Source organism: Phasianus colchicus, chromosome 10 (genome assembly GCF_987193195.1).
Source record: "Phasianus colchicus chromosome 10, bPhaCol1.hap1.1, whole genome shotgun sequence".
Classification (NCBI taxonomy): Eukaryota; Metazoa; Chordata; class Aves; order Galliformes; family Phasianidae; genus Phasianus; species Phasianus colchicus.
Window position 1 is genome coordinate 11582670 of NC_143445.1, and position 20390 is coordinate 11603059.

Consider the following 20390-nt stretch of genomic DNA (forward strand, 5'->3'; position numbering starts at 1 on the left):
AAAATGCTTCTAGGCAGATTATATTCCAAGCTATAGGATAATTTACAGTTTTCTGGAAATATTAATAAACTATTTTGGGATTTTGAGATCCCAATTTTGTGGAAATTTCACATATCCTTTATTCCTAATATGCAGAAAGGCACAGATCTTTCTACTGCTATGGAATTTCCCCCCTCTCCTGTAACAAATTTTCTAGCAATAAAAGCTTATCTCTCATCTTTTCTGTTTTCAATAGCTATTCAGAGCTAGAAATACAATGTGAGATTTAATGATCAGTATGCTATCTTAGGAGACTCTGCCCAAAATTAGACCCCTCTGGCCAATAAGGACCAACAGAGCTGACAGCAGGAGACAGGTACATCTCATGCACAGTTCACAGTTGCAACCTGAAATTTCCCATTCACCAGCAGCCCAGGTCAGCCTTTACAGTCAGAGACAGAAAGCCTAAGCCTGTATATTTTTAACAAGGACTATTACAGTGCAAATGTTTATAAACCTTGTTTAGTATCACTCAGGCAAACTGCTATGGTGAATAACTTCAACAGATCAAATTCACACCTTATCTTAGCAGAAAAGTACCTTGCAAATAAATGATAGGCATTTCAGCAGATCATTGAGACTCATTCCCTGGATGATTTCTCATTTTCAGATAGAAATGGAAGGAAATTATCCACTTTTTCTTTTTATAATAACATTCAGTACATTTAATATCTAATTTTATACTGCAGCTTGATTTATAGCACATAGCAGCTTAATCCTGTTCTAGCTACTTCTATAAGAGCAGCAATTGTATTAACACTTTCAGCGTGGGTGCACCCCTAGAAGAGCTTTCTTTGTTCACATTAGTGTTTGAAGCAGAATACATTTCCCTAATACGTGTTTAGCCAGGAACAACAGATCATTTCCTGTTTCTTGTAGATGCCACATACATACTAAGGGTATACATATGCACAAGTCCAAAACCAGTGGAAAAGAATACCAGGCAAAGGAAAATAATCACATCTAGCAATACTTTTGTTTTAAAAATACATTTAGCTAGCTAAAACCCAACATTTTTATATTTTTTAATGTCCATAAATCAGCAATATCTTAATAGTGAGGAGAGCCTAGGGAGAGAGAAGTGTGGCTTCTCACGTGTCTGCCCGCCTTTCATGTTTGCTAGCACAGTGACATTCAATCTATCATCAGTATAAAAGATGCTTGTTGAAATGTTGTTCTTTGAATGTAGGTACAGACAGCTGGCCAACCAAGTACAGTACTCATTTTGAAACAAGTACTCTAAAAACAAAACAAAGTAATAAGCAGTATGATGTACACAAATATAACAGCACTTGAAAACATATTGCCTCTAATTTAACTCTCTCTCTCTGTATTGTGGTCACTAGCAAATTACAGTTGAAGATACTTAGGCTGACAATATATTTTCAATAGTAAATCAACAGATCCTTTGCTTTCACTAAATTGTTTTCCAGGACTCTAGAGGAAATATGACCCAAAGCAATGCAGTTATAGAAGAGAGAAGTGCCAAGGCCAAGAGAAAAATATTAATTAAACTTCCTTTTATAAACTGACCTTCCGTCCTCTTGACAAACGGTGAAAGGGAAATGTGTTCAAAGGGATACAAGCAAAACAATTAAGAAGGCTTGTAATAATTTATAGCTCTTTAATTATGGATCATCCGAAGATATGAACACATGCTCTTGGCTGTTGGTTTCTGAGTATCTCAAAGACTAGCTGTGCTTCAGGAGGAAAAATCTTTGCATGCTTATGTGAGACTTAAAAATGAAAACTGAAATGCATTTACTCAGAGGGAAACTTTCCACTTAATTTAGGAGTAAATGAGGAGGAGTAAAAAACAAACTTCTGCATGAATCTAGTAAATGATTAATTGCTGCAAGGAGATGCACTCCTTCAGTCTCTTCTCGTGAGCTGTGTAGAAGTCAATGACAGAGCAAAATATTCAGGCTGATCAAGCTAAAAAATCATTCCTCACCTGAGCTGACTGCAGTCCTATGGCCTGGGTTGGTTGTCAGGACACGTCTGTAGGCACATGACTGGTTTTCCCTTCTGCATATTGCCCTCTCTCTTGCTATCTCCAGAAAGGCAACATTAGAAACCCCATAGGTGTTCCCAGCACTGTCATGAGAGCGTGCATCTTCTCCAGTGCTTCAGAGAGCAGCCAAAGCAATGTGGAGGGCAAGGAGGAGAAACGTGAAGCAGAAGCTGATGCTTCTTCATATATCGGTTACTGGGAATAAGCTTTGGTTTTCCATCTAGTTTCATCTTTCTCTTCTGTATAACAAAAGACCTGTTGTAAGGAGATGATCCTCAACCAGGAAAATTAGAGAAGGCATTGCTCCACTGTGCACCACATGAAGCAGTCAAAATTGAACTTCTGAAAGTAACTTAGGAACTTCAGCTCTCTTGAACTTTTATGTACTTCATGTTTCTAAGCCACCTTACCATATGGGACTCTGCAATTTGATGTGGAATGTGGACTTGCTTTAGATTTACTATTATTTGTTTTATAGTCTTGGAATCTGCAGAAAATAGTTACTTTATCACTCTGATGGTTCAAAGGTGGTCAGAAGAGTTGAGATTCTTGTTACTTGTGTGCCTCTGGAGCTGCGGGGTGCTCAGTGACCAGCTGGCAAGCAATAAAAAGGGCTCGGTACAGTTTGCTTTTAAAACACTGGGATGAGAAGTTGTCAAGCACGTCTCAGTGCTTTCAGATGAATTTAAGGCTGAGATTGGTGTGACTTCTACCTGAGTTTGCTGTGTTATACCATCTTAAAGCTGCAAATACCAGAGACTAGTGCTGCCTATCTCTTACCCACAGAACAGAGAATTGCATGTTGTTTCTCTCTCACTGTTTGTAAAGGTTCTTCCTCATTATCAGGTAAAGATGAAGAACCCCAGCCTGGGTAGAGATAGAAGAAACCTTGCTTTGTTTCTCATCAAGTTAAAGGTGAAAGAGCAGGTTCTGATAATGGTTAGGTCACTGGCACAGTGCTAAGAAATACATGATTTCAGCTGTGTGCCCACAGCGCAGCAAATTTAGAAAGCATCATCCACTTTGCCTAAAAGTGTGTAAATTCTTAGATCAAAACGTGCATTCTTCTTCATTCTTAGGCTGTGTTAGAAAAAAAGAGTCCTCCTCAGTGCTGCCTATTAAGAGCCCTGAGGCTCAGCCATATGTTTTCCATTTTAGCCCCTAGATTTCTTACCACAACAGCTGTCTTTCTAGGTAAGGCAGAATTCTTTCCACTGCCCACAATATTGTGTTTCAAATTTGTGGGTCTCTGCTGGGAAGCAGAAAGACAAGTTGTCTTTGAGTAGTATTGGAAGCCTAAAGTACTGACCAAATCTGATGAAAGCTTCCCACTTGGCAGCTAGGAGTGGTACCACTGTGGCATTGTAAACTGCCTCTCTGCAGAACATTTCTGTTACTGAAACACTTATAATATTGGCCAATGTCATGTTGTAATTCCAGCTGCTCCATCAGAAAGTTCTCTCTTTTAGCAGTTTATAACCAGTTGATAAAGGACTGGGTTAAGCACAGAATCTTACTCTAACAAGCAGTTTTTTTCCTGCTAGACAGACACTGCCATGGTTACAAGATGTCAAGCCACAGCATTTAGCCCATTTTCTCACCCTGCTGCTCACCTGCATCCCTAATGAGATATTCTGGGAAAAAAAATACAGACTGCATTAGCCTTTCCTAAATCATCAAGAAGATGATTCTCAGACATTGTGGATTAAAGAGTTAAAGGATCCAAAATTTTGACTTCATGGAATAATAACTGATCCAATAAATATTTTAATTGTAAAGAGACAAATCAGTATTCCCATGGCATTGTACTCTTCTGGTTCATATGCTTTGTTTGCTTATGTATATTGAACATTCATTTCCTATCGTATCTAGTGGATTTGTGATATATGAAAATAGGTGGGAATTTAGGAGCTAGCAACGGTTTGATCTTCCTATTTTTACACCCTAACACTGGGTATGAGTAATGTCATAATTCTATGTTTCAGATGAGATAAAATCAAATAGTTGGCTGTATTTAAAAGCATAAAGCTAAGTCAGATTATCAAAACATTTTGGATGCGACCTTGTATATAATTTTTTTTAATTTAGAAAACATTGCTATAGCCATACCACATGGAAAACTCCACAAAATAATCCAGACTGTGGATGCTTTATATTGTAACTTCTGAAAGTGGAAGGAAAAAACCTTAAAACTTCAAAAAGTTTATTTTGCCAGCATAGCAGTATACTATGAGTTGGTGATAATTCTTCTAATTAGGTCTTTCTGCAATTCTTAGTCTGATTTGTTATATTCTGTTAGTGTTATTCGATACAAATTTGCAGTAAAGATGGATAAGGATAAATCCCTACAAGGACTATATATTTGGGTTGATCGAGTGATTCAGCATATCAAGAATGGATAGGAGGACCAAATGCATAATTGAGAAAGCTGTCTGTAACAGATTTGTCCTTTTCCTCATGGCTCTAAGTCTGGATGGTGGAGTATATTCTTAACATTGCAGGTTGCACATTTTTTTTCATTATGATAACAATATTTCTCCTGGTTTACTTGCACACTGCTCCTGTAGTCATTCAGCAAGATTAACTTTACAAAACAGAGAAGAGTCTCTGGAGCCCCTTTGCTTATCTACTGACTTCAAGCAGTTAGGTGTGAGGATGTTCAGTTCATAGGACATGAGTTCTCACCTCCTATCCTTGTAAGATCCATTAAGTTATTTTTACTGATTTTTTTTTTTGTATGCTGAAATTCTTGATTACAGTAAGCTATGCTTCATTTATGCCAGCACAGTATGAATCTTCTGCCTCCGTCCATGCAAAGAAAGTTATGAAAGTGTACCTCAGCATTTTTAGGTTTAGTTTTTATTAGATGTACAATAAAAAATAGGTGAAGGTAGTTATAAAGTTGAAATCTGAACAGTGGAGAGAATAAGCAGAGCTCTGGAAAACCTCTGGGAGCAAATCTGAAAATGTGGCTCTGTAGTAGAAATGCTGAATCATGGCTTGAAGCAGTGATTGAACATCTGGTGAGAAGGCAGGGCCACCCAAGGGAGCTCAGGTGCATGCAGTGTACCTGAGTGATGAGAAGGGGTGGAGCAAGGATGCACCCCTTACAAATCTCATTTAAGGGTTGGCAGGGGGGGGGTAGGGGGTTTTTTGCTGGAGATTCCTGTGAGATCTTCTGACCTTCTGAAGGTAAGCAGCTTCTTTCCTTTATTTTTGTGCTTATGGGCATTGTATTTGAGTAAATCCTTACTTGCTGTAGCCTAGGACCTTGCTGCTCTGTGTTTTCCGTTACGTGGTTATTGCTATGGAGTAACAAGTACGTGGGTACTCAATATGAGGAGAATAGTTTGTTTTGATAAGTTTCATTTCCTGGGTTGGAGCTTTTTCATAGACTAACTCAATGAGGAGATACTTTTGGTGAGAATAAGAATTTATATAGTATTGGTCATCTTAAGAAAAATCTGGTATACTAGGCCTCTGGCAAAGGTATTTAGAGGAAATTGGAGGTCTAGAACTGAAGCTTTAGGTAAACTCAATATGACATATTTCAAGGGCAGCCAGGCACGTAGATATAGTCAGTCTGTACCAAAGGCAATGGCCTCATATGTATGGTATTAAAAGTTACTATTCAATGGTGGTTAGTACTTATTTGGAATATGGATTAAAAACCTCCTTATTCACTGAAGAGTCGCTACAAAAAGATGCACAAGGAATCTGAAAATCCCTTGACAAGCATTTGCACAGGAGCTGATGATAAACAAACCAGACCTAATACCTGGCACAACAATACTTTCATAGGACACGTTTTATTAACAGCTTTGTATGTCTTTTCTGCCTGTCTGGAGAATCCTTTATCCCCAAACTACTCACTGCAGATTTACTGTAAAATGTGGCTTGCTATTTTCAATCAGAATATGAGGAATGAAGGGAGACATATATCCAAAAGCATTAGCAGATAATACCCAACATCTCTGAAGGCGCATTTATTGAGTACTCCAATTTGACTGTGAACTCATGCTTAAATAGAAATCTTTGTATTGCTGTTGATGTGTCATATTATTCTCATATGCTGGAGCAGGCTTACTCATTGTCTGGCTGGAGCAGTATATTGTAGCCCTTTCCCTTAGGGAGTAAAGGGAGGCTTTTTTTTTTTTTCTAGCTATAATTCTCAAATAAACCCAAAAATAAGGTGATATTTAGTGATGTGGGTAGTCAGTTATTCTCTCAGAATGCCAGCTGGTAACACAAAGACTGTACATATACTTTTATGCTCAGAAAATTTATGTTACTGTACCATACAACTGGCAACGTTTAAATTGGATCTTATATTTTCAAGCTTATTTCTTAACCTCGTACTATCACAACAAAGTTCTCAAGATCTAGTAGGATTATTCTTCCTCGCCTGTGTTTCTGTTTTCATACAGAGCAACTCTGTTGCTGACAGTGAATAAATTTCTAATGTCATGAAGATGGCTGATAGTAGAGGTGTTTATCTAAACCCAATCAATTTAATTGATATCACAGAGAGATATCATGAAGAAAATTGGAAGAAATGGAAAGTCCCCTCGCTGTGTATGGATGCCTGCATTTTATGTTTATGTGATGTGCTTTTACTCTACTTCTTCTTTTGTCTGCATTTATATCTGCTCTTTATTAAAGCTTCAACTTATTTATATTCAGCTGGTATTTTATAACAACAGTAAGATGCAGAAGCTTGTTAATCAGACATCACTTTATAAATAAGCAAAAGCGTATATTATATGTAGGGTAAATGACAAGGAATTGTGAAATACAAATTGAACTTGTATAGAGACTTTCTTTCTTGGTGGCATTATGAACCATGGCAGGAATGTCTAAATAATGAAATAACCTGAACTCAGCATCAGGCTCTTGTTGGAAGTAAGGTTTCAAAAAGGCATCTTGGGCAGGGCACTGTATTTAAATTAAATATGCTGTCCCAGCTTCCTCATCCTCTTCTCGTTTAACCTACATTGTCATTACAAATGACTATCAAGTTGTTGAGAAAATCTTGCTGTTAAGGAGCAAATATATAAGATAATGAGCAATAAATGAATAGCTGAATGATGCAGCAGTGTAGGTAGATTTCTTAATATATTCACAGTAAAATCAGAAATGTATCACACATGATGATTGTGTAAAGAACACACATTTATAGTTTAGTGCAAGAGCTTCCTTCATAGCAATTTCTTCTGTAGTGAGGAGGACACTGCTACCGTTTGCTCACAGTATTTAGAAGCAACAATAGTGAAACATTCTGAGGAAGTAAGGATTTGGACCCTGGTCAGAACATCCTTAATAAACTTGGGGAGAACTTATTTCTTATGGTCTGATCCTACCTCTAACAGGAAGCCAAGTACTTGTTTTGTGCTTTCCAACTATTAAAAAGAATGTGAGTTTCAGAAAGCTGTAGGAATCCAGTGATTGATCATAGTGATTACATTATGTTTTTATGGCTATTATTGTAAAAAGAGTACTAACCTGATCTGAAGCCATGCAAGCATTGGTGTTGTGCCTCCACCAAATACCCAGACTGTGAAAAACACAATAAGCAGTGCTGTTGTGAACATCATTTGTTTGGGTTGGGATTCTGTGTCTTGAATAGCCAATGCAAAAGCTATTGCACCACGTAAACCTGAAAAACAGACGAAAATGGTGAAATTTATTTGATGGAAAAATAGAATTTTACTCTTTCCAGCCCAAACGCAATTCCAAGGGTAGATTTTTTCAACTGTTATTGCATTTATAATATGCTGACACAAGACAACTGAAAGTATGGTGTTTAATGCAAGTCTGAACAATTTTGGAAAAGTAAACAACAAAATGACTCTGATATTCACATATAATCACATATTTGTCTTACAGCCACTGAGTTCTTTGTCTTGAACAATATGGTTGAACAATATGGGAAATGGTTTTAAGCTGAGGGAAGGGAGATTTAGGTTGGATGTCAGGGGGAAGTTCTTTACGGAGAGAGTGATGAGGTGTTGGAACAGGCTGCCCAGGGAGGTTGTGGATGCCCCGTCCCTGGAGGTGTTCAAGGCCAGATTGGATGGGGCCCTGGGCAGTCTGGTCTAGCATTAGGTGGAATGATTGGTGGCCCTGCGTGTGGCAGGGGGGTTGGAGATTCATGATCCTTGAGGTCCCTTCCAACCCTGGCAATTCTGTGATTCTGTGATTAATTTGGCCTTTATACATGTTAAAAATAAATCTATTCCCTGCATTGTTTTATTCACTTCAGTAGAACTTCTTGTGAAATCAGGAGCAGTGAGAAAAGGGGCTAGCATAACAAAACAATCTGTAGCCAAATCCAATACCCATTTCTTGCTTGAGGCAGTAGAAAGCTCTGTTTTTTTTAAAACATCTCTGTTCTATGTACAGTCATATAAATATGATTTTAATGTAGTAGATACTTTTTAAAAGATAATTTAAGTATCTGAAAAGGGGTGCAGAATACATGTAGACTGAACTTGAAAATACTTGAAATAATACAATAGTTATAAAATTACATACCTACAGAAATGGGCTAAACAGAACACTAAGATGTGGTGAGAAAAGCTATCATGGAGTTTTCACAAGAAACAACCCTGTGGGTAGTACAAAGCTTGCTAAATAGGAACTCGCACAGTGACATGTTCAAAAAAAAAAAAAAGAAGAAAAAAGGGGGGGGAGGAGAAGAAAGCACATCAGTGCTTCCAGCCCTCAGGATGCGTTCTACAAATAACACTATATTTTCCAATGATTTTTCACTTATCTGTTTAAATTTATTGTTTTCTAAAATAATTGTACAAAGTGTAGAGAGCAAAGCCATTATATGTACACATTATGCACTGAATCCAAAAAGTACTCTGAGAGATTAAGCCTAATAACTAAACCTTTCATTTCACACTAATGGTTCATGCGGAGTCATTTAATTAACTGCTAACAAGCAACTATTTTTGTAGTTGAACTCTAAAGCTTTTTAGGAGTGCACAGCTAGAATGTGTTATTTGGTATAGAAGATATACAGTTTAAGCAGAGTACAACACAAAGCTGTTTCTGCAGCAAGTACTGAGCTAGTTACATCAGCTGACACAGATCAGTGGCAGCAGGTTTAAAAGCTCTACTTTCACAAATATGGCACAGAATTCAAAAAGTAGGCTTTATGAAGAAGATGTGTCCAAGGATGCTCATCTTAACTGTTTTCTCATGGGGAGGAAAAATATCAGCTCATTTTGATGGTAGCTCATTTCTTCCTCCATTGAAACAGCCACTTTGCAGTGATTAAAGTATTTATCTAGGTGAATAGGTCAAATTAAATTTAAGACATTAAAATATTTCCTTCTCTTGCTAGTAGAGACTGCTGTCCTTGTTTTAGCTGATGTTGAACTTAGTTTGAGAAGCTCTGGCTTAATTATACAAGGACTAATCTAGTTTTGATTTGCAATAAATTTTTATCAGGAGTCATGATTAAAAACTGTTGTAAAAGTGAATCCACCCTTCATAATGAGTTGGTAGAGGCCTAAGATAAACAGATGAAGAATGTAATACATCAAAATGCTACATAATCCCCTTCCAAGCCTAACTCATCCACCCAATCTTAAGGGCTTGTTTTCAGACACTGATGTTCATGGTGATCTTGGCTGTGAAACTCAGTAAAGAAAATACTAAATGTTGCATGCATTCAGTAACAGTAAGATTGAAAACAAATGCAATCCCAGATTCTTTGTTTTCACTCCTGTGTGTGTGATGGCATGATGCATTAAGCCCAGCTTTCTTTGTGACCTATTCAAACCTGATGCTATGCCAAAATCTTGCTTCAAGAGCTCTGCTGATGTTGTGTAGGCAATAAGCATGTTGCTCCAAACTCAAGATTCATTGTCTTGTTTACTCATATCAGAAAAGATTACCAGAATAGATATATTTGTTTATCACTATATGCAGACTAGACACCATAGTACATAGTTTGTATTAAGAACACTATTGGTAACTGAGCACAAAATACCAACTATAAAGTGCAGATAAAAGGGAAAATCGCACATTTGTGAAGTGTTCAGTGAAGTGTGAAGCTGCTGGCAGCATAAAAGGCTGTCAGTCCTTATTGGTGGTCTTACAGATTATGCAGTTTACTTTAAAAAGATGCTTTAAAGTTCTCTTCACTAACGTCTTTCTTTGAAAACAGTTAAAAATATTTTCTGACTATTTTAACATTTGCATTTTAGACATTTTCCGTACTACCATTTTCAGTGTTCAGCTGCTAGATTGTACTTAGAAGTAAATGCATGTGTGCAAGTTCTCTCAGTTTCTGGCTGTTTTCTGCCTCTAGCCCTGTGCAGAATGAAATCTGATGAGAGAATGAGGACAAAAATTTGTTGAATAAGATATATTTTAGAACATCTTGAATTTCATACTTTATCTGAGGAAAAATAAAACAAAAAACAGTCCCTAGAATCTGGGTAAGAAATGATTGCAAGCTTTTGTCTAGTTAGCCACCTGCTAGCTTTACCTGGGTGATCTACATATATATCTTACACTGCTAACAATTGTAGATGAGCAGGCAGTCTGAAAGCCAGTTCCTAATGGATATATGTCACCATCTCAGGCTGCAATTTAGCTGACATTAACTGACATTTTCAGTGGCAGCTTTCAGTAGAAGTATTGAACAGATATAGAAATGAACTACTGTGCTGCTCTCTAGATATGTGGAATTATATAGGCATAAATGAGGCACCCTGATGTGGAGTATTCCTGATGAGGAAGCTTTAAATGTGGTGCATTGTGTTCTTCTTGTTTCCTGGATAAATGGATCAGTGTACAGCAGGGCTGTCAATCAAGAACTTAAGCTATAGAAGTAGGGATGGTTTTTTGTATAAAAAGCAAAAAAAGACAAAGAAGTGCTGAATTTCTAACCTTAGAAAATGATTTCATAAATGTTATTGGAGGATCCATTTTTGTCTTTTAGTGAACAAATATTCTCAGCTCTCAAATATTCTTACTTAAAAAACTGAGTTTTTTCTAAGTTGCCTCAGAAAAATCAAGTGGAGGTATTTCTAGCTTGTACAAGTCCAAAAATAGTTTCCCGCTGAGATTTCAACAGTTCAGTGGATGATGCACTGAGAATAGAACTTGGCTTTCTCTCTTGGATGTTTTTGTAATTCTACAATGCTAACCAGATTTAAAAATGAGTAAAACCTCAATTTTGAGAGTAAACTTGAATTTAGAGAGTAAACTTCTCAGATAACAGCTAACACATGGAAAATTTGCCTGTGGAATTAATGTTTCCTAGTCATGTTTCATAATAAAACTGTTCCCTGAAGTGAAAAAGAATTGCTGAAAACCATGATCTGAGTATCAGTACTAACACCCTCAAAGTCTGATATTTATTTCTTAGTATACTGCCAGCTATACTACAAAACAACCCAACAGCCTCTCAAACAACCCAACATAAAAATGTGGTATTTCCAAACTGGCAATTGATTAAAAGACAGACATTCTGGGTAATAGGTTTTCAAGAAAGTTAACTAAAATAGGTCCAGAGCACAGTGAATTGCCAAGAACGTATCCATTTCCTTCAGTGGCTTTGAGGAGGCTATCTTGAATTCTAAGACAATGACTTCTTTGTGACTTAGTACTACTACCTAAAGGTGACTGGGAACGAGAACAATACCAAAATTGCACTTACCTGAAAACATCATCATGTGTTGAAAATTCCTGGGAATCTTTTGTTTTCGACCAAAATTCAAAAGGAAAGTAAGTGGATATATGTTGCAAGCTCTTGCTACAAAGACTGCCAGCTAAAATGTAAGATGTTGAGAAAAATAGTGGAGGAACTACTGAAAAAAAGCCAAAACAATGGAGCAACTTAAACCTAGCATTTTTACATAGTTATTCTTGATGTGTAGTTGAAATAAAAATGAGATTATCACCCTTTGTTTTACATACCACATCTTTCTGGTTCCAATTGCATTCTAGAACTGTGCAGTGGCAGAAGCTGTCTTCCCTAGACATCCTGGTTTCAAATTCATCATTACATTCCCATTTCAATCACTCTACTTTCACTCATCACATTTGTTTCACGTGATGCATCACATTTGTATCACTTTATCTACAGTTCTTCAGTCAAATCACTGCCATAGATTGCAGTGATGGCATTATCTCCTTCAGCAGCAATTTGAAAAGAATATGCTTTTGGACATTGATTACTTTCTTGTTTCCTGAAGCCCCTATAATCTATGTCCAGCACTTTTTTTCCTTCACTTTCTTTGGAGATTTTTTCAAAAGGAGTTCTTTGTTATGTGTATGTGGAACTATCACAAAAGTTACTTTAATGAGAAAAATGGCTATTTCAGATTAAATAAAAGAACCACAATGCATTATACATGCATTTAGCAGGTTCCCTCTTTGTCATGTGATTCTTAAGGCTCATTATGGTTGTAAGAGTCTGAGACATGCTGAGTACTGTAGAATCAATGAAGCATTTGAGTGGTAGTGTCTGAGTGCATCTTATCTGTGATGCCAAGTGCTTGCTTAGAGCTCCCACATACCTGGGAGAACAAGCATTAGCAGCAATTGCATCACTTGCCGTGTACTTTCCAGGCTAGTTTGAGAGGAAACAGGCTGAGGTCCTGAAGGTTCTCTGCAACACAAGCTTTCAGCTAGGCTACTGAGAGCTGCTCTCGCATTCCAATTTCTCCTCATGCTGAGTGCAGGATTCATTTGTGTTGTGGTGGTGGGTGGCTCCTGCAGCCTGTTCTGTCATCTCAAACAATGTTTTGCCAGCAGAACTCTGGTGCAGACCTTAATCATTTGGAAATTAAACAAAAATTTAATGCAACTGTGTAATCCCAAATTTCAAAGCTTCAACTGTTCATCAAAAAGTGAAGAGCAAAAGGGCGGCTGCTTTGAGTTGAAGAAAAATCATTATGTGAACAATTAAAGTGAAAAGAACCGATATCACCGTGTAAGTGGGTAATGGACTGGCACAGAAACCATGGTAGAAACCAAGACAAAACTTCCCACTTGTATCTTTATCACATATGATGTAAATAATACTGTGTGTACTAGAAATATCACATACAAAGGAGGGACGATCTGAGAAATGCTCAGCTGTTAATTTATTCCTTGGGACTTAATATAATATAGGTAGCATTGGGAAAGTTCTGCTTATGGGACATTTCTATGTGGAGATGGTATATCTGTAAAACAGCAGCAGCATAAGAAGATGTAAGACCACCAGCATATGTGCATCAAGGCAGGTTTCCAGATACACATAATAAAGCTGAATTCTTTGGACCTGACAAAAATTAGATTTTTGGGGATCTAAGGAGCTGACAGGTTTGCTTGTTGACTTTTTAATTATTTAAATGTGGAGCACACATTATCCATACATACACACAAATGTAATTATGTACTTGGATAGATAAAGAGTTCTTTAGCACAAAGGATACAAATGCACCCAATATAAAAAGAGGGTTGAAGATATGATTTTGAAAGGTGAACAGTGCAAGTCCCATATAACAGAAGATGACGTTCTCAGCTAAGAAATTCATGAACTCGAACAGCTGAAAGAGAGAACATAATTAGGACTCGTATTTAACTAATCACTCTATCACAAAGTTACCTAGGAATATTAATATATATATACACCTTTATATTAAGGGATGAGGAATCAAACCCATTTCATGGGAAAACTTTGAAAACCATTTAGCATTACATATAGTTAGTGACTTCGCTTTAAAAGTCACAGTTACTTGTTTTTTTTCTCGTTTGTGTAATAAAGATTGGTAAGAACACTGGTGAAAGACAGGAACAGAAATTAAGTTACACAGCCTTCAATGCACACTGCAAAGAAGCTGAGGAAATTTAGCTTTGGTCATGCTTACACAGGTGAACCTGCGAAATGGCTCGAACCTGGCTAAAGTGACTGCACGCTACAATAATGGGGATGGTGCAGTAATGCCAAGAAACAGAAAATTCCTGAGTGGATTTTTAAAGAGCCTATGCCTTTAATATATAGCATGACATTTTTTATTATCATGAATATTTTGAGGTGAAAATTTTATTGCTTTTTTTGAACATAAGTATGAACTACTCATTTCAAACCAATGTTCTTGTATTTAGGATAGATTTAAATGATAAGCCTAAAATATAATATTATGGTAGGATTTCTCCTGGATAGAACAAAAACAAACCAGAACAAAAACTAACAAAAAACTCACTGAATAAACAAAGCCAAAATAATCATTTGCCTTGAGGGGATGTTCCTGATTGCCCTTGCAGCTGATTATATAAAACCTAATATCAAATACAAATTTTCATGTTTCTTCACATCTGGAAAAAAAAAAATCATTGTTGCTGAGTATCTAGAGAGGAGAGATGAGGATTTACTTCTGAAATCACTTTTGGGCTCAGGAGATACAGAATTAGGGCCAAAGTTTGTCGATCTGTCTACAAACAGTCATAAATCATTCTACCAGAAATGTTACTATGGAGACATTTTCTTCATCTTCCATGGGCTTATGTACTTTGTGTAATATGTTTGTGCTTCTAAAAATAAATATCTAATAGCAGTCACTAAGATCTAACAAAGGAAAAATGAGAGCTGTCAGAATCATTATTTAAAACAACTTTCACAGGGAAAGAGGCATTAAGCCTAATAGTATATGGGAGGATATTGTGGACCCTATGGCAGCACCATCAGTTATCCCAAGCTCACACTCTACAGTCTCCGTTTAGGGCTGCACTGATGAACAACATGAGAACAAACACAAGAAATATTTGCAATTTAATAGACTTAAATTATTCAAGTTTAAATTAAATTTAGTGAAAAACTACTTGTCAAAAAGATTCAAGTTATGAGACCTAGAGACCAATAAGGATTATCATATATCTTTGCATTTCCATACAGTGGATAAATATGGTTCTGTTTCTTTGCAGGCGTGTCACTTGACAAATATTTCTAATCATTTAAACAGTCTTGCAGGAGCATCATGACAGGATTTATATATATCTATAGATGTGTATCTATAAAAAAAAATCTTTAGAGGAAGGGGCATCACTGTGAGGAGTTGCACTGTGTGATTTAATTGCTGGGATAAGATAAAGTTTTGTCAGTGGTTTCAAAGCAGGGTGTTGTTTCACTCTTCATTACAAAATCTTATTTTAAACTTAAAGTAATGTAAAATTAATCTGCTGCTTGTAGTTTCCAAAACATTTTCAAACTTTTTTGATGTACAGTTTTTGAAAGAAAATAGAAAGAAAATGCTACATCATTGTTTCTTGCTATATATTTTCTCAATAGTCTTCAAAAGTAGATTCATACTCTTGACTCTTGCCTGAAGTGCTTTCATGACATTATTGATTTTATACTTCTCAATCCTTTTCTCTCAGCAAACTTGTCTAGACGAAGTCCTTAAGTATTTTGTTCATAACCATAAATTTTCTTCCCTTGTCTCCCACACAGCCAAACTAACCTCTTTCTACTTTAAATGAAATTGGCATTAAAATGATTGCATGCTGCCACTAGTTTCCCTAGGGCTACCAGAAAATTATACTAGAAACCATTTCAGTATATACATAGCATTAATCTACTTTTCCGTATAAAACAGAATAACCTCTCATTTGTAATATGCAATTTTGACTTCTCTGTAAAGTCTATACATTTGCTTATAGGTCTAAAAAAATGTGTAATTATTAATATAAATTTGAAATAATGTCAACACATCTCAGGGTATAGGTCAGAGTAAAAAAAAAAAAACTACGAGTGCAGTCTGGGCACTGGATTTAGGTGTTGGCTCAGTAAATTACTGACACTGCTTGTTGCTTTACTTGAATTTTTTTCTGTAATGTGTGGATATTACAAAAGATTGATATGAAAAATATCTATTAAAATTAATATATTTAGGCATTTAAAAACTCACAGTTCAATGAATATGCTCTTGTTTTTTATTACCCTTAGTCATTGTAAGTGCACAGAGATGTTAGAAAATCTATTTGAACTTGGCATAGTCTTCTGGGAAGTGTCACTTAGAGCTCAGTTACTTACTGGGAGAGAGAGGAATGAGTGTAAATTATCTACGCTTCAGGTCTTACTGCAAATACTAAGTTTATCTAAGCACCTTTTTCTTCCTTTTCTCTATCCTTCACAGTTAAGTGAGATTTCCAAATAGGGAAATTACACCAGAACAGGTTTTGCAAGTTGATCAATTTTATAGAACTACTTCAATTTTCACTGAGCATTAGAGAGATTATCTTGGTAAGTAATTAGTGTACCTGGAAGTTGGAACACTATGTTTCCATCTCTACTGTAATAAAAATAGAATTCTTTGAAAGAGAAAATGAACGTATTCTGCACCACAATCTCTTTATGGCTGAGGAGATGGAAAATGTAACATTTCTCAAATATTAATATTTCAAAGAGCATTCTTTCATCTCAAGAGAGTAAAGTTTGTCAGAGTACTGGGTAAGAGCAGAATTACAAACTTCACTCTTTTATCTCAGGGGAGTAATATTAGTATGAGAGTATTGGGTAAAAACTGAATGACATCTGCAAGAACTTCCTGCAAACTTCAGTGAATTTTACTCCCTCATGGCAATATTATATTCCTCCATTTAATACCTGCTGAAGGAATGTCATTCACCTCTTACAGGTATATGGTTAAGATAGAACATGGAGAAATGCCACCAGTATATGGGTTATATCTTACAGGAATATATCCTTATAACATTAAAACAGGGAAAATTGCAACAGTCTCAGATCAGCTGGGGATCTGAGATGTAAAATTGGCTATACTTTGTAGGAGAGACTTGGTGGTGACAGCTATTAAAAAAAATCCCAAGTAGTTAGTTTTAAGTGATGGCTATAAAATTTGGTATTTGAATAATGCTATTTAATTAGAATAGAACTGTAAAAAATGTTCATGAAGTCAAGGATATTGATAAATCAATAGCTGATGAAAATTGCTTTTCTCTATTTTGAATTAAAATGCTGTGAGTATGCAGGCTATCGTATTTTTCTAAGATTGCAGAAGTCTTTATTATAATGTAATTGCTTTATTTAATCTTTCTCTTTTGATTAGAGGTTTCAAAATCTGAAAAAGAATACTTGAATTTGAAGCTCTTGCCTGAAATCATTTATACAGCTGTAATGAATCTTTGCAGCTTAGTGATATAGTGCTTGTCTGTAAAATAACAGGCTTGGATGAGGAAGTAGTAAAACTAACTGAAATTCATGATAGACTAACTTGTATTCGGTAACAATCTAGATATCTGAGCATATTTGATTGTGAGGTTAGAAACACTAACAGAGGAAAATTCTTACAAGCTTTCTTTTCATGTCTTGGTGAGAAGTTCTTGCCTCTTTTTTAATCAGTAGACTTTGCTACTGGATTTGATAAATTTCATCCCAATAAATTTGTGGAAGGCACACAATAACTTTCTATTTCTCTCTAAAGCTGGGAGATGTAAAAGATTTCTAAAGCCTGTGGAAGAAGTGGAGAAACTAAAAGGAGAAAGAAATAAAGAAAATGTCAGCATCAAGGGAGAGGAAAGGTCAACAATATTTTGTATTTATAAAATCTGATTATTCTTTGTGGCATAATCTACACCCCACTACCAAAACTCTATCTTTAAGATAGTTATATGACTGGCAGAGAACATGCTAACTTCTGATTAGTAACAGAAAAATGTTTGTTCCAGACATTAAGGCAAATCCTTTCTTAAATTCAGAGGTCTGTAATGGCTTTGCTGAACAAAAGAAGTTTAAACCAAAGAATGTTGAAAATTAAGAAGATAAATTCAAATCTTTCTTGTTTTTAACTACTTCAATCAATGAGAGCAACAGAGAAAGATTTAAAAAATAAAATCTACAGAACTTCTAAAGTTTGACCTCAGGGTGAAAGAAAGCATAGGATGGTAATATTTACAAGGAATCTGCCAAAATCTTTAATTACATGATTAAAATCAGCCCTCAGAAAGAACTTTATTCTCTTTTATCAATTAATTGACAAGAGACACTGTTCAAAATTTAACACTCAATATATTTATTACTTATATGAGTAAAGTATGAAGAGCAGTAGAAGCGTTGGTATGCGCTTGTGATAATACACCAGATTCAGAACCTCATGAGAATTTATATGCTGAGTTCAATAAACTTCAGATCTAGTTGTAGAAAAATTGATTCTATCATTATTCTTGTAATGAAGTTGCCTAGGAAGGGGATTTCTGCAAACTTTGTTTTCTTCTGAACGCGTTTGCAACACGGGAAGCCTTTCAAATGTTATTTCCCTTCCCTGCAGAAGAAATAGCTTTTACAGCTATAAACTGGTCATTAAGTTGTTCCTAAAAATGACCTGAGAGTGTCAACTTATTGGAAAGTATTGCCAAGACAGAAAGGATGATGCTGATGCTCCTAGAACTTCTAAGTTATTTGGTTCACAAATTAGAAACAATCATCGAAGAGTGTTTTTTAATCTTCAGTTCTCCTGGAGGAATGTGAAAGGTGAGTGGAATAGAGAAGTATCATTTGGCACCTCATCCAGAGAAACGGTTTTTCAAGAAAGGTATTAGTCATCGCATGAGTGTAAGTTTCTGAGGATGCCAAATGTCTATTTTGAATTATCAAACACTCAGAACTCTTCAGAAGTTGACTGGAGGCAAAAGGTGTTGACCACCCCTAAATTAGTGAGACAAGCAGAAGTAAAAGTCAAAAGTTCGAAACTGATGCTCAAGCTTAGAGGATACTTTCTGTATTTTTTCTGAATGGAAGCAGATCTGTATTCTGAGAAATAAAAGGACGCTTCTTCAAATCCTAGTTGTGACATAGACATGTAATTTTAAAGATTTTGACTAAGGGCATCTTAGCCCTTTATGATTTCCACATATGGCAGCATGAGCAACTGATGAGCTCCACTTAGTTGTTCAGTATTTCTTGCACTGTGCTACCATTTGGTACAAATGTCTCTTTTGAAGGTATAAAATCCATTAATCATGTAATGGAAACACAGCTGTGCAGTCTCTAAACAGATGGGTTATACTGCCTTATTTTCTTGTATCTATTTTCCTCCTATTGCAGTTTATTGTATGAGAGTTTTAGTGTTACGTATTTTGAAACAGTTCTCTTGTACAGTTTTTTAGTTGATACTGAATTTTGCAGGAAGTGACATGTCAGCATAACTGAAAAGCAGTGATGTACAAACCATATTTGAGATTGCAGCAGACCTTTGTCAACAGTAGTTTGTTAATGCTAGAAATCACACAACAGCTCAGACTCCTTCAGGCCTCCTACTGCCCCAGGATAGTCTGTGCAGTGTGAAAGTGTTATTGGCAGAAGGAGAGGCCACAGGAATTGAAATAAATTGTAATTTAAAAATAAAAGTAACCAAATATACTTTAAGAATGTGATGGTAAGCCACGCTCTGGACTGTTTCAGCCCTACATGATGAGGCATAAAGTTTTCAGAGGCCAGAATTAGCTTGATTTTGTGTTTTTTTTTCCCCCTTTCTATACATGCACTGTTTGCAGTGATGATGATGTAGCAATAATTAGGAAGGGCCCTGGTTTGATGGCCAAATTGTGCTTAGAGAAAGTTCTCTTCACAACATTAGAAGATGTGCTTTATAGAGCTGAGACAAGGCTGGATCTTTGCAGAGCACAGACCTAAAAACTGGAAATAAGTGCTAACTATTCACAGTAAGGGGAAATATTCTGGAGGTTGTTCTTCAAAGCTCTTGTGAGAAGATTAAGAGATGTGGTGACAGACATGAAATTGCATGACCTGCATTGCAATATGACTCAGGTTTTTGGCTTTGCAGTAGCTTACATAGCCCCATACAATTTTACTCTTCTATATACATTGAGAGACTCGTTTGTGACTCTTTCATTAAAAAAAAAAAATACAGCATGCAAATCATTTTGGAATTCCCATATGCATTCTGCTCCATTCCAATGAGAATTTGGCCTATAGGTTTTAATTCTGGTTGGTATATGTTAGCTAGTGGCTGGCATCTGTTCCTGTGCTGTGAAGAGTAAACCATAACAATCAAAGAATTTTATTAATAATGTAAGGAAAAGGTTTAATGTTTAAACATATTGTAAAAATTTTAATGAAACCATTTGGAAGCTGTTTTGCATATGGCATTATGCTCCCCTATCCTACTAGCATCAAAAATAACATCATTTTTCAAGAAAACAAGTTTCCCTATAGAAGGGAAACTGCTATAGAAGAATAGAAGAACTGCTTTCACTACAATTCTGAATTTCTTCAGGGTACCAATTACATTTGAGCATTTGTATTTTCCAGTTTCTATGCTTAAGTAAAATGAAGGAAAATTGTTGTCCT

At 36.0% G+C, this 20390-nt stretch overlaps 1 protein-coding gene across 1 annotated transcript in view; it reads right to left on the reverse strand.

Annotated features, from left to right (window-relative positions):
* Positions 1 to 20390, reverse strand: part of SLC9A9 (solute carrier family 9 member A9) — a 172627-nt gene that overhangs the window by 68630 nt on the left and 83607 nt on the right. Inside the window, 3 exon segments of the mRNA XM_031596281.2 lie at positions 7556 to 7709; positions 11736 to 11847; positions 13501 to 13614. Coding sequence (XP_031452141.2) covers positions 7556 to 7709; positions 11736 to 11847; positions 13501 to 13614 — 380 coding nt within the window.